Source organism: Phacochoerus africanus, chromosome 12 (assembly GCF_016906955.1).
Source record: "Phacochoerus africanus isolate WHEZ1 chromosome 12, ROS_Pafr_v1, whole genome shotgun sequence".
Lineage (NCBI taxonomy): Eukaryota > Metazoa > Chordata > Mammalia > Artiodactyla > Suidae > Phacochoerus > Phacochoerus africanus.
The window spans coordinates 28,731,694-28,747,319 of NC_062555.1; the positions used below are offsets into that span (position 1 = coordinate 28,731,694).

The 15,626-nt window shown below is 45.7% G+C and overlaps 1 protein-coding gene across 7 annotated transcripts in view; it reads right to left on the reverse strand.

The window, feature by feature from the left end:
- Nucleotides 1–2,754, reverse strand: part of DDX59 (DEAD-box helicase 59) — a 31,041-nt gene extending 28,287 nt beyond the window's left edge. The window contains exons 1-3 of one of the 7 annotated variants that reach the window (XM_047755161.1): nucleotides 2,541–2,754; nucleotides 1,571–1,644; nucleotides 556–1,340 (exon numbers count right to left, since the gene is read on the reverse strand). In XM_047755161.1, coding sequence (XP_047611117.1) covers nucleotides 556–1,329 — 774 coding nt within the window. In that variant the 5' untranslated portion in view covers nucleotides 1,330–1,340; nucleotides 1,571–1,644; nucleotides 2,541–2,754. The other 6 variants (XM_047755162.1, XM_047755160.1, XM_047755157.1 and 3 more) reach the window with 6 other exon arrangements.
- Nucleotides 2,755–15,626: the final 12,872 nt, after the last annotated feature.

Genomic DNA, 15,626 nt, shown 5'->3' on the forward strand with positions numbered 1-15,626 from the left:
TTTCATACCCCACAAACTCACCAGTACTTAGCAAGTAATTACTCAAAATGTCTGTTAAATTAATTATACGTGGGACTGCCTTATGCACTGTAAACCAATCGGTAAGGCAAGGGAGAAGCATTTTAAGATGGATCCCACTTACCCATGCGTTTTGAAACTCTACGATAGTGTTCTGACTTTGGTGTCGGATTTTTCAAAACACAAAACTGAAGGCAGCTGACACAAAAAATGACAGCTCGTCTGGTCAGCAGGATATTTCTGCCCAAAGCCAAAAGCCTAGCCCTTGGATAGAACATTTGTTAAAGTGAAAACTCCTTGTAAGAAAGGAATCTTTTAGGCCTTCGGTGAAGAGGTTGGTTCAAGGCAGCAAAAGAAAAATTCCCTAAAATTGTGTTTTTTCATACAAACTACTGCCTAGAAGCAAAATCACCAGGCGCACCAGTGATCAAAGGCCTAAGTATTTAGCTTCAGTTTGCAATTGTAACATAGTCGAGGGGGACACTTGGTAAACACCTTGCTTGTTTCTGAGAATAACACTGGTGAGCTCTCACGTACCTGAACCAGAGCTCGCGTGATAACCGGAAGCAGGAAGGCGGCCGTCTTTCCTGAGCCGGTGTCAGCGCTGGCCAGGAGGTCCCTGCCCAGAAGCCCCACGGGGATCATCTGCATCTGGATGGGCGTGGGAACTTCGTAGCCTGCGGTCTTCAAGTTGAAGTTTAAGGTCTCAGGGAAGCCGCAATGCCCAAAGTCAATGATGGGCCTGGGGACACCTCGCCCTTCCACCACGATTCCCAGCTGCCCTCTAAGGTTTGCAATCTGGTCCTCCCGGAGGTTCGAGATGAAGGCGTGCTCGGTGTAGACGTAGGAAGCAGGGCGTGGAGCCCCCGGCTCAGAACTCCCTTCCTGGGGTGGCTCTCTCTGCTCCTCAGCTGCCCTAACCTGCAGAAGGTGTTTTGCTTTACACTCCAGGCTACACACATCTTCATCCGTCTCATCACAGATGTATTCTCCAAACCGCCCGCACACCACGCACACCGGCTCCCCGGGCTCTGCCCAGCGCTGGGTTTTGGAAAAGGACTTCACAGGTTCCTCCGGGAGATTGTCCTGTGCCTCCTGCTTGGGTCCAGCCAGAACCCCCTCGGCCACCGGGCCAGCTGGATGGGGATGCGCTGCTGGTGCAGGTTCTCTGGGGTCTGAGGTGACAGCTGGACCAAACCCACCAGCGTCCAGCCCAGGATTTTCACCTTCTGGCTTGATTTTCTTGGCCACACAACTTCTACCATCATCACTAGCGTTCCGCTTGATTTTCAGGGATCTTGGAACAAACATCCTTCAATATTCTGTGTAGGAAATTATACGGTGAGATTGATTTTACCGTCAAGAAAGCCACATATAAAGTACATGTATGAACTACCTGAGGTTACTGTGGAGTCAGCCTTGTCCCTGGGCTTTGCCTCCAGAGGACAGAGAAGGCAGCGCTTAGACCAAGTCCCCTCCCCACCACCCCCGCCCATTTCCTGTGAAAACAGTCCTGTCCTGTCCTCCATGCACACAGCTTCCCACCATTGACCTCTGCTTATTGCCTGACTTGCGCTCTGAAATACCAGCCATCAGAGATATTCCGGAGTAAACTCTTCCGTTACACTGTCAAAAATGGAAACACAAAGAGGGCTATTGCACAAGGGGAGTCTTTACCAGCAGCCACAGTAAGTAACACCTGGACAGTGGACAGAGGTGCCAAGCTCAGCCCTGAGCGCCTGTGCCATAGCGTAGCATCGCCCCACACACGCACACGCATGTTTTATCTTGTTCCATCACGGACTGAGCCCCCAGAAGCTAAGTGACTTGGAGCTCACAGCCTCTTGGAGGCAGAACCAGGCACGGGTACCAGCTCCCAACCAAGGCTCTTCTCATTTACAGCAAAAACAAGTTTTTGCAAAATGACCTCGATTGGGAAACAGGCTTTGAAGCTAATTTGGGGACTGCCAAATATGCTAATAAACACTTTTCTCCCAACATTTCCTTGGGATACATTGCCAGATTCCATTTTTCCGGAAAGATTCCAACAAAAATGGACGTGACAGTGGTGAGTTACAACCTTAAGGCTCAGAAATGGTCAAGGGCGTGGGGGAGGGGCAGCCGCACGCGAGCGGGAAGAGCCGGGAACGCAGGGCTTCACGGTGAAACCGAACCGAACCCGCACGGGCTAGACGGCCACCGCGCGCTCCAGTTCCCGCAACGCCCCGTCCTATCCCCTCCCCCACGGGCGTCGCCCCCATCCCTCCCCCCAACACAGCCCCCCTCCCCCCGACGTCGCCCCCCCCCACCGCGGCACTGCACGCAGATGCGCGTGACGTCACGGCGCTGCCTGGAGACCGGCAGGGTGCGCCGGGCGGGAGGCGGCGGAGGAGAGAGGGAGGCAAGGGGGAGGGGACAGCGCAGGGCCTGTCCCGCCGCCAACGCCAGGCGCCCGGGTCGCGCTCGAGAGGAGCAGGACGCGAGGCAGGCCTGAGCCGCGGGACGGGGGCATGCTCACTCACGCAGACTGCGGCCACGTCCTCTCCCGCTCGGGGCCGGCTCCCCCTTGAGGCGCTGGACCGGGCTTCCGGCTGATGATTCTGGGCCGCACGCCCGCCCTGCGGCCGGGGGAGCAGTGCGGAGCGCAGAATCCACTTCTCCTGGTTTTGGGAGGCGCCGATGCGCGCGGGAGGCGGGGCCACTGCGGGAGGCGGGGCTCGGCTGGGCGGGCGGAAGGGAGCGTTTGCCACGCCCCCCTTCTTGGCCCCCTGCTTGAGGGCGATAAATGCCAGAGCTTGGCTGGAGCCGGCGGGCTCCAATCCCAGGGGCAAAAGCGGGGATTCTCTTGGAAGAATTTACGTAATCGGGTGGGCGGGGCGGGAGGACCCGAGGCGGGGCGCCCGGGAAGTCGCGGGAGTGGGGTGGCCGGCACCCTTGGAGGGGCGGTTAAATGGGAGCGAGGGCGGGGAGGGCGAGGCCCCTTGGGTTCGGAGACCTGTTCCGCTTTTAGACGGCGAATAACTGAGGAATGAACCGAGCGGATTTAATGTGCCCGTAAGATAGATACCCTGGGTATCCCCACCACACCCCACCCGGACGGGAGGAGAAAGTCACCGTCACGTGCTAGGGCCCCGTGTGGGTCGCACTTCCCTGGAGCTGGTGGGGACGTGATGGTGGAAAGTGCGGGGACCGGAAGGAGGGAAGCAGAGCGTGATGACCTCAATACTTTCGAGTCTAATATTTTATGCATATGTGGAACAGATAACTTCTAAAGGATACTAGTAAAACGGAGGGAAGTCTGTGGCTCCACAATAGCCATATTGAGCAAATATACGTGCACCCCGGGATTCTGCCCCTTGCTGCTCCTTCAACCACTAGGATCCTAACCTTGGTGTCTCCTTGCCATTTTTAGTGGTTTTGTCATAGTTGGAGGCATTCCTAAAAGATACATTGTTTCATTTTTCTCTTTTTGAGGTTTATAAAGATAATGTGTAGCCTTGTGGGAACATGTTTTTTTAAATTCATCCAAGTTGTTAAGTGTAAGCAAGCAGTAGAACATTTATTTTCACTGCTGTAATAGTGTGTGTCTGGGAAGTAGTTTATGTATAGTTGTTGATCCCTTTTTCTGCGGATGTTTGTGTCGTCTCTAGTATTTTCTTATTATTAGAGGCAAAGTGACCATGAAGCTAATGAAATTTGAATTTCCAGACCCCTCACTCTCATGGGCCTCTTCCATGGCCCTGAAAGAGAAGCCTTGGCATTTCCATACACATTCTTTTCTTTTTCAGGGCCTCACTGGAGGCATATGGAAGTTCCTGGGCTAGGGGTCCAATTGGAGCCGCAGCTGCCCGGCCTACACTGCAGCCACAGCAACACCAGACCAGAGCCAGGTATGTGACCTAGGTGGTAGCTTGCAGCAATGCCGGATCCTTAACCCACGAAGGAAGTCAGGGTTTGAACCTGCATCCTCATGGACACTATGTCAGGTCCTTAACCTGTTGAGCTACAGTGGGAGCTCCTCAACAAATATTCTTAAGACAAACCATGGTGGAGATCTCAGGATGCCCTGCAGAACTTTCCAGAAGTGCTTCAGGGCCCCAATTATTGCTACCTCTAATGCATGCTGGAGAATAAGGGATTCTGTGTGGTAATAATTGGCCTCCTCAAACATGTAGAAAGGTGTAGGGACTAATACAGTAAACTCCTGTATGCCCTTCACACAGATTCACCATTTGCAGTATTTGTGTGTAAGAGCCAATGTGTATATATTATTTTTGCTGAACCATTTGAGAGTAAGTTGCAGGGTACATCTTCGAAAACAAAGATAATCCCTGTTTCTGCAGAACAATTTTCAAATGTAGGTAATTTGGTGCTGATGTAATACTGATGTCTTAAGTACAGTCCACATTAAAATTTCATCAGTTGTTCCAATAATGTTTTTTAGAGCAGTTATTTCACCCCCAGGCCAGGATCCAGTCCAAGATATTTTCACTGTCTGTTTCTATCCTAACTTTTGATAATAAATACTCAAGTTTAGGGTAGTTAAATATGTCTTTATCTTTTGTAGTTAACTTTAATTAATTAATTAATTGGGGGGGGGGCGCACACAGCACATAGAGGTTCCAAGGCTAAGGATTGAATTGGAGCTGTAGTTACCGGCCTACACCACAGCCACAGCAACGCCAGCTCCTTTACCCATCTGAGCGAGGCCAGGGATCGAACCTGTGTCCTCATGGATGCTGGTCAGATTCGTTTCCACCGAGCCACGATGGGAGCTCCCCATAGTTAACAACTTTGATGTCTTAAAAACTCCTTGTCTTGCCAGGGGCTGGGGGAGGGAGGGATGAGTGGGCAGAGCACAGAGGGTGTTTGGGGCAGTGAAACTACTCTGTGATACTGTGACCGTGGGTACCTGTCATTACACATTTGTCCAAGCCTGGAGAATGTCCACCACCATGAGTCAACTGATGGGAACTATGGACCCTGAAGGATGCTGGGATGTTGATGTAGGTTCATTGTAGCAAACATACCATCTAGGGGAGAGGGGTGTTACCAAAGGGGGAGGGGGCCGCTGAATATGTGGGGATGGGGCAGATGGGGCATCTCTATACTTTCTGCTCAATTTTGCTCTGAACCTAAAACTGCTCTAGAAGTAAAATTTTATTTAACTGCTCTGTTAAATAAAAAATAATCTTTACCTACCCTAAAGTCAAAAAGGTATTTCTCAGAATTGGGAAGGGGGAAATTTTAAAGTTTGCCTTTCACATTTAAATCATTAACCCATCTGGAATTGGGCTATGAAGTGGGAACCCATTTCATTTTCTTAACTGTTTTCCAAATAGCTAGCCAGTAGTCCAAATACCATTCATTGACTGGCATCCTCTCTCCGGTGACCTGCAATGCCATATCTGGCCCTACATCAGGGCTCCAAAATGCACAAGCCTGCTCTGGACTCCCTGTTCTCTTCCTAGGTGTCCAGGTCTGTGTCAACACCCCTCAGTCTTAATGACTGTACATTCATACATTTTGCTGTCTGGTTGAGCAAGTTTGCATCAGGATCATCTTGGCTATTCTTGGCCCTTTTTCCTTGCATATACATTTTAGGAACAGCTTGTTAATTTCCACCAAAAAAATGTCCTGATGTGATTACAACTGGAAATGCATTTATTCTGTGGGTCAGCTGGGGGGAAATGGGAGAATTGACATTTCTATAGTAATATTTTACTATATATCTCTAGTTATTTAGTTTTTCTTTAATGATGTCTACAGAATTTCTAGTTTTCTCTGGAGAGCCTTGCTCATCTTTGGTCAGATTTATTTTAGAGTCATTATGGTTTATTATCATAAATGTTTTTTAACATATTTTTGAAATGATGTGCTGGTTTACAAAAATGAAATTGATTTTCATATATTAATATTTTAGCCACATTCCTAAATGCTCTTCATATTTCCAATAATATATAGATTATTTTCAGTCGTGTATTCAGAGGGTCATATCTTAAGTAATGACAGTTGTTTTGTTTTTCTCCTTTCTTTTTCTTTCTCCTACCTTATCACGCTGGCTGCAGTCTCCAGTACAGGGCTGAATGCATGGGATGATAGCAGAATTCTTGTCTACTTCCTGGTTTTAAAATACCTTAATTAACACGTTTCCTCATTGGGAAGGACATGCATTGAGTTTTATCAAATGCTTTTTTTCCCCCGCCCTCTTTTTAATCTGTTGAGATCAGCAAAAGCATTCCCACCCTTATCTATCAATTATATATAATTGATATAGATAATTATTTATATGTAATTATATTATTATATAACATTTAATATAATTATATATAATTGATAGGTAAAGGGGGAAATCCTTTTATAGGTATAGGTCTTTCAGATTATATTTATAGATCTTTGAATTGTTAAACACCTTTGCATTTCTGAGATAAACCTAATTTGGCCATGATATTTTTATGTTTTATATATCTGGTATTTCATTTTATTTTATTTTATTTGTCTTTTTGCCTTTTCTAGGGTAGCTCGCACAGCACATGGAGGTTCCCCAGCTAGGGGCCTAATAAGAGCTGTAGCTGACGGCCTACACCACAGACACAGCAAAGTGGGATCCGAGCCACAGCTGTGACCTACACCACAGCTCACGGCAACGCCGGATCCTTAACCTACTGAGCAAGGCCAGGGATCGAATCCGAGACCTCATGGTTCCTAGTTGGATTCGTTAACCACTGCGCCCCGATGTGAACTCCATATCTGGTATTTTATGTTAACATTTCGTTCAGGATTTTTAAGTTTATAAGTAAGATTAACCAGTAATTTCTTCATACTACCCATGGTTATGCAGGCATCAAAGGATAAGTTGGGGAATATTTCTTTCTTTTCCCTCCCTTTATTCTCTGGAATAATTTATGCAAATTGCAATGATCTGTCCACTGAAAATTTGGCAGAACTCCCTATAAAATTATCTGGGTTTGAAGTTTTTTTAATGTGGGTGGAAAGATTTTTATCTTTAGATTTATTGTTTTTAATAGTCATAGGACTAGTTAGGCTTTCTCAAGGAATTCTTTTTTTTTTTTTTCTCTCTCTCTCTTTACAGCCACACTGCAACATTTGGAAGTTCCCAGGCCAGGGGTGGAAGCAGAGCTACAGCTGTAGGCCTGTCCCACAGCCATAGCAACACTGGATCCAAGCTGCATCTGCTACTTATGCAGCTTTCGCCAATGCTGGATCCTTGGCCTGGGATCAGGTCCACAACCGCACAGAGATAATGCCAGCCTTAACCCAATGAACCACAACAGGAATTCCCTCAAGGGATTCTTGAGTCAGTGTTGCTAAGTGATAATTTTTAATGTTTTTTACGACTGTTTTCAGATTTACATTCAGGAAGTTGTTCATTTCATCTTTAAAAACATGTTTTATATGTAATTGTACCTCTTTTTCATTAATAATAACTTGATCTTTCTCTCATTTTTTTTCTTAGTCAATCTCACCAGAAAGTTTGTCTTATTGTATGATTTTCAAGAATCAACTTTTGGAGCTCCTGTTGTGGCCCAGTGGTTGACAAATCCGACCAGGAACCATGAGGTTGCAGGTTCGATCCCTGGCCTTGCTCAGTGGATTAATGATCCGGCATTGCCATGAGCTGTGGTGTAGGTCACAGACGCGGCTCGGATCCCGCATTGCTGTGGCTCTGGCGTAGGCTGGTGGCTACAGCTCTGATTCGACCCCTAGCCTGGGAACCTCCATATGCCGAGGGAGCAGCCCAAGAAATGGCAAAAAGACAAAAAAAAAAAAAAAGAATCAACTTTTGACCTTATTGATCCTCTTTATTGCCTTTTTTTTTTTTTTTTGCTTTTTAGGACTGTACCCATGACATATGACGTTCCCAGGCTAGGGGTTGAATCAGAGCTGCAGCTGCTGGCCTACACCACAGCCACAGCAACACAGGATCTGAGCCGTGTCTGTGACCTACACCACAGTTCATGGCAACAGCAGATCCTTAACTCACTGAGCAAGACCAGGGATTGAACCTGTGTCCTCATGGATACTAGTTGGATTCACTTCCACTGTGCCACAGCGGGAACTCCAGCATGTTTGTTTTCTGATTCATGGTTTTATGTTCTTTCTCTCTGCTGTTCTCTTCAGATTATTCTATTGCTGAATTAATGAGCTTAGCATATTCATTTTTAATATTTTCATTTTTCTAATATAAGCCCCTAAGGCTACTAATTTTCCTCAAATTACTACTTTTTCTGCATCCCACATATTTTGATGCATGGTATTTTTTATTCAGTTCTGGTATTTTAAAATGTCCATTATTATTTCTTCTTGACACCATGAGCTATTTAAAAATTTTTTAATTCAAAATTTATTTGTATTTTGTACATAAATGTTACATTGTGGCCAGAGAATCATAGATCCTTGAGACTTGCTGTATGAGCTAGTCCATGGGCAATTTTTAGAAATATTCTAAGCCAAAGAAGAGTGTTGATTTCACCAGCCAGTAGATAGGTGCAGTGATAGATATCAAATAAGTCAGGCTTGGTAGTCAAATTTTCTAGTCTTTACTGATGCTTATGTTCAGATTTGCCCATCCATATGCCCCTCGCCCATTAATAGACTAAATAGAGCCACAGTCAGTCTCCTACTCATGTTGTGGATTTGTCTATTTTTTCCCTGTAGTTCCAGCTATTTTAGTTTTGTGTGTTTGGGGGCTATTTTATTTTAGAATCAGTGTCTGCACAGCATTGTCAGCATTATGTCTTAGAACCTTAAACCTAGTACATTCAGCAGAGTCCAGCACAGTCCTGGCCATGCTCCATACCCAGACAAGAGGGAGGTTCTACAGCATCCTGCTACGTGGCCAATTGACTTATCGAGCATTTTTAGAGGCAGTGAACTTCTTACCTTACAGGGCAGCCCACTTCTTCACTGGAGATCTCGGCTTGACTATAATTTTACCATTTAATCAGACTCTAAAGCTAGCATTATGCAAAGCATTTTACATGCATTATCATGTTTAATGTTTGGTACAGTCTCTTGATGTGGGTATTTTATCCCATTGGCACTAAGGAAGAAACAGGTAATTAAGCAACTTGCCCAAGGTCGCAGAGGTAGTAGTGGAGCAGCAGGAACTGAAGCCCAGATCTGTCTTCTCAACCCACTTGACTCCACACCCAAGCTCTTCTTTTTTTTTTTCTTTCTGCCATTTCTTGGGCTGCTCCCACAGCATATGGAGGTTCCCAGGCTAGGGGTCGAATCGGAGTTGTAGCTGCCAGCCTACGCCAGAGCCACAGCAACGCGGAATCTGAGTCGCGTCTGCAACCAACACCACAGCTCACAGCAATGCTGGATCCTTAACCCACTGAGCAAGGCCAGGGATCGAACCCACAACCTCATGGTTCCTAGTCGGATTCGTTAACCACTGAGCCATGGCAAGAACTCCCCAAGTTCTTCTTAATATTGGGTACAAACCCACATCCTTTTAACTTTCCATCAAGCGGCCTGGTTCTCACCACCATATTTAGGGTTCCCAGCACTTCCTAATCCTTTGGAAACCTCAGAAATAGTTCAAGCTAGTACATGTTACTCGACTCTGCCCAACTCTCATCAGTTTTCTCATAGAGGCTTTGGACCCTTGCCACATATGTGCTATTCTTACTCTTACATTTGGAAAACTAGTCCATCTTTACTGAGGAGAGACTTCACTCTTAATGTACAGCCTAGTGAGTTACAACTCATTTCTCTCTTTTTTTTTTTTTTTTTGCTTTTTAGGGCCACACTCGTGGCATATGGAGGTTCCCAGGCTAGGGGTCCAATTGGAGCTACAGCTGCCAACCTACACCACAGCCACAGCAATGCAGGATCCGAGCTTCGTCTGCTCCCTACACAGCTCACAGCAACGCTGGGATCCTTAACCCACTGAGCAAGGCCAGGGATCGAACCCGCAATCTCATGGTTCCTAGTCAGATTCATTTCTGCTGCACCACAACGGGAACTCCTACAGTTCATTGCTGCCCATGACTTAGGCATGCTGTGTAAAGCCTAATACTTAACATCAAGCCCTTCATCTTTCAAGGTTAATACATCAACCTCAGATTGACTCAGGTCACACAGATGGCTCTACTCCACCATCCACGCTTTACTATGAGCCCAGATTCAGGTTTTAGGTCTCACCAAGGCACAGTCTAATTAACCCAAGCTGCTATGCCTGCTTTCTTCCCAAAAAGTCTTCACCAACATGGCTTTAGGCTGGTCTTTTAATTCTGGGGCCACAGAAAACCCAATGGGCAGTAGTTCACGTGGGCATCACAGATGACATTATGGAATACATTGTCATGACGCTTTATGGCAGGGAGGGACAGGAAAATGTCCCAGGTGACTCACTTAGACAAGAGTTGTGGAATCCTGCAAAACCATTGTACGGGTTGGCCTGAGGCTGTGTCTTAGAACCGGAAGTGCTGCAAGAATGTGAGCTGATCTGTATGTTATCCTCATGTGCTGTTGAGACACGTCCAGAAATAATAATGCCTCTTGTTCTGTTCATCCCAGGAACCTCCAGTCTCACACCTATTCCTGTATAGCCACTCCTTACTCTTTTAATACGGGGGAGGCTTGGAAAACCCATATAAATGAGCATCCAGGTAAGGACAGGAACACACAGGTTGGTAGCATTTGGCTGGCATGGACCCTTTTTTTTTCCTTTTTTGTCTTTTGTCTGTAGGGCCACACTTGCGGCACATGGAGGTTCCCAGGCTAGGGATCCAATCAGAGCTGTACCTGCTCGCCTACACCACAGCCACAGCCACACCGGATCTGAGCTGCATCTGCGATCTACACCACAGCTCACGGCAACGCCGGATCCTTAACCCGCTGATCGAGGCCAGGGACGGACTCTGCATCCTCATGGATACTAGTCAGGTTCATTAACCGCTGAGCCACCATGGGAACTCTGGACATTTTTTTCCATGTGTATCATCATAATAAATCAGATCACAACTTGGACTCAGTTACTTTCTGCCTTCAGTGACTTTTCCTGATAAATGGTATAACAAACCCTTCAAGTTCTCAAAACTGATTTATTTATTCAGTCAAGTGACTAATGGCATCTACCATGTGACAAGCCTGTGCATACAATGAAGAACAAGAAAGACGTGGTCTCTGCCTTCATTTTAGTTCATTTCACTAGTTACTCTTTCTGAGGCTGGAAGTGCCCCATTTTTGACAATGGGAACCTCTTCAAGCTGGCTCCTGGGTCCTTCAGACACAATCCCAGTAGTCTTTAATAGTTCCCTTGCTTTCTGCCTGATCCAGGCTCATCTTATGTAATTTTTGCCCCAGTCCAGGAATCAGTCATCCCACCAGGAGCCTAGTTTCCGGGGGTTCCCTTCAATGAAAAGAGTATTTACAGGTCACATTTTGGACATTTGAGATGTTAATTGCTACTAAAGCAGTTATTGCATCCAAGCCATTTTAGCAGACAGAGCTGACATTCTTCTTCTCTTCTTTGCCTTCTCTGCTCCTTCTTTGACTTCTTCTTTCTCTTCCTTTCCCTTTTTTATTTTTTTTTTGTCCTTTTTGGGGCCGCACCCACGGCACATGGAGGTTCCCAGCCCAGGTATCCAATCAGAGCTGTAGCCGCCTGCCTACACCACAGCCACAGCAACACCAGATCCAAGCCACATCTGCAACCTACACCACAGCTCACGGCAATGCCGGATCCTTAACCCAATGAGCGAGACCAGGGATCGAACCCGGATCCTCGCGTGTCCTAGTCAGGTTCGTTAACTTCTGAGCTACCAAGGGAACGCCTGCTTTTCTTTTTCATTGTGATATAGTATTGTTTTATAATTATATAAAGCATTTACACAGTTTGAAATCAAATCTAAGAAACTCTATGTTCTGAAAAGGTCAGCTTTTCTTCCTGGTCCATCTGTCCTATTCCTGCCCTCACAGGGTATCTCTCTTACGATTTAAAAAGTTGGGTCTATCCTTTTATTTCTGAAAATACAAGCAAACGTTTTACAGCTGTGCACAAGTATATCAACGTGCCTGGTAGAGAATGAGATGCATATAATTTCTCCACTTAGGAAAGTGTCCTGGCGATGGCTTCACAACCAAACACAGAAATAGTCTTCAACCCGCCCCAGCACACCCTTGGACATTTGTACTATTATAGCTCCGTCTCCTGTTGCTAAATAGTTGAGTCTTTTCCAGGTCTTTGGTGTTGGAAATCGCACAGCAACATATAGCCTTCCGGCCCCTTAATTAAACTTTTACCAATATGATCATATTTCAGTGAGTCTGTACCTCCATTGATGGTGGGTCTATTGCGCTGTGTAATGCTAAGAAAGAAAATCACGCCATCAATTAATTGTAAGAGGCACCTCAGTTTCAGAGGTTTAAAATGTGAAAAATGTCACCTCACCCTTGGTGACCACGGTGATGTAAAGTAATCAAGGGAGGCCCTGCTGTTGTGGTCACCGTCTCATAAGTCTCAGTCTCGTTGGTGGCTATGTTAGGTTACTTTGCTTGAAACGAATTTTTTTTTTTTTGGCCACACTTAGCACATGTGGCAAACATGTGCCACGGCAGTGACAACATGGATCCTTAACTGCTGGGCCACCACTAGGCCACCAAGGGAACTCCCCAAATGTTCTCTCTCTCTCTTTTTTTTTTTGTCATTTCTTGGGCCAGTCCCGCAGCATATGGAGGTTCCCAGGGTAGGGGTCCAATCGGAGCTGTAGCCACCAGCCTATGCCAGAGCCACAGCAACGGGGGATATGAACCGTGTCTGCGACCTACACCACAGCTCACGGCAACGCCGGATCATTAATCCACTGATCACTGAGCAAGGGCAGGGATCGAACCTGCAACCTCATGGTTCCTAGTCAGATTCGTTAACCACTGCGCCATGATGGGAACTCCGCAAATGTTTTCTTTCTTTCTTTCTTTCTTTTTTTGGTCTTTTTGCCATTTCTTGGGCCGCTCCCTCGGCATATGGGAGGTTCCCAGGCTAGGGGTCGAATCGGAGCTGTAGCCACCGGCCTACGCCAGAGCCACAGCAACGCGGGATCCGAGCCGCGTCTGCGACCTACACCACAGCTCATGGCAATGCCGGATCATTAGCCCACTGAGCAAGGCCAGGGATCGAACCCGCAACCTCATGGTTCCTAGTCGGATTCGTTAACCACTGCGCCACGACGGGAACTCCCCAAATGTTCTCTTTCAATGGTAGTTTACCTTGTGAAATGAAACAAATCAGTACTTCACCTAGGAAATGAAAATAACGTTTCAACTTTGAGGAGGTTATTTTAAGACATTAAAAAAAAGTTGGTTATTTGACTTTAAGTCAGTCTATCAAAAACTATTAGTTTTGAGAGGCCCCTCTTTGAATAAGCTCATGATAAAATGTGAATTCAAAATTGGTCAAGATTTCACAGTGATAGGGGGTTCCTGTCGTGGCGCAGTGGTTAACGAATCCAACTAAGAACCATGAGGTTGCAGGTTTGATCCCTGGCCTCACTCAGTGGGTTAAGGATCCGGCGTTGCCGTGAGCTGTGGTGTAGGTCGCAGATGTGGCTCAGATCTGGCGTTGCTGTGGCTGTGGTGTAGGCTGGTGGCTACAGCTCCGATTCGACCCCTAGCCTGGGAACCTCCCATATGCCGAGGGAGCGGCCCAAGAAATGGCAAAAAGACAAAATAAAAAATAAAAAAATAAAATAAAATAAAAAGTTAAAAACCGTATACTTGGTATGCTCCAATCACTGTATATACTTGGTGTGCTCCAATCATTTTGAAAAAATAATAAATACACAAGATAAAAGATGAGAAAAGAAGTCATGGAAAATATGAATAGTAGTTGCATGGGACAGACATTTAGATCAGTAGAATAAAATCGAAAGTCCAGAAATAAAACCCTTATATTTATGGTCAATTGCTCTTTTCATAAGAGTGCCAAGAAAATTCAATAAGGGAAAGAATACTCTTTTTACCCAACAGCATTGGGACTAGACATCCACATGCAAAAGCATGAACATGGATCCCTGCCTCACACCATGCACAAAAATTCACTCAAAATGGATAGACTCGGAATTCCCATTGTGGCTCAGCAGAAATGAACCCGACTATTATCCATGAGGATCCAGGTTTGATCCCTGGCCTCACTCAGTGGGTTAAGGATCCAGCATTGCCATGAGCTGTGGTGTAGGTAGAAGACGTGGCTCCAATCTGGCATTGCTGTGGCTGTGGTGTAGGTTAGCAGCTGTAGGCCCAATTTGTCCCCTAGCCTGGGAACCTCCATATGCCGTGGGTGTGGCCCTAAGAAGACAAAAATAAATAAATAAATTAATTAATTAATTAATTTTTAAAAAGACAGTAAGAAGTGTTATATGGAGAAACTGGAGGCTTCCTACATCGCCGATGGGAATATAAAGTGGTGCACAGCCATTCTGGAAAATAGTCCAACAGTTCCTCAACATGTTAAGTGTAGAGTCCCCATGTAACCCAGAAATTCCACTTCCGGACTCCATGAGACTCGAACATGAGTGTTCAAACAAAAACTTGTACGGGAATGTTCGTAGCAGCATTGTTCACCATAGGATGTAGCAACAATGCAATGGCCACTATCAATGGACAAACAAAATATGGTCTATTGTTTACCACATTGGAATATTACTCAGCAACAAAAAATTAAGTACTGGTACCCACCACAACTTGGACGAATCTTGAAAACATTAAGCAAAAAAAGGTCAGTCACAAAAAACCACGTATTATGATTCCACGTACATGAAAGATCCAGAATAGGAGTTCCCATCATGGCTCAGTGGTTAACGAATCCAACTAGGAACCAATAGGTTGCAGGTTCAATCCCTGGCCTTGCTCAGTGGGTTAAGCATCCGGCGTGGTCATGAGCTGTGGGGTAGGTTGCAGACATGGCTCGGATCTGGCGTTGCTGTGGCTGTGGTGTAGGCTGGTGGCTACAGCTCCGATTAGACCCCTAGTCTGGGAACCTCCATATGCCGAGGGAGTGGCCCTAGAAAAAGACAAAAAAGAAAAGAAAAGAAAGATCCAGAATAAGCAAATGTATAGAGATGAAAAGCATATTAGTGGTTGTGCTAATGGTTTCTTTTTGGGATAATAAAATGTTCTACAATTATATTGTGATGATTGTACAACTAGTAAATGTATTTTTAAATATTTAATTGTACCCTCAAAATTGGTGAATCATATGGTATGTGAATCTCAATAAAGCTTTTAAAAGTGTAATACTGGCTATTTTTGGATGGTGAGCTTATTCTCATTTCTATCTTTTTTTTCATCTATATCTTCTACAGTGAAAGTGTTTCTAGTTGTAAGAATAAAGAAACAAAAGTATTTGCCTAAATGGTTTGTCTCAGGGAAATAACTTCTTAGAATTAAGGACAGAAGTTCATGGGTTTAAGACGATTCTGGAGTTCCCATCGTGGCACAGTGGTTAACAAATCTGACTAGGAACCATGAGGTTTCAGGTTCGATCCCTGGCCTTGCTCAGCGGGTTAAGGATCCGGCGTTGCTGTGAGCTGTGGTGTAGGCTGGCAGCTGCAGCTCCCATTAGGACCCCTAGCCTGGGA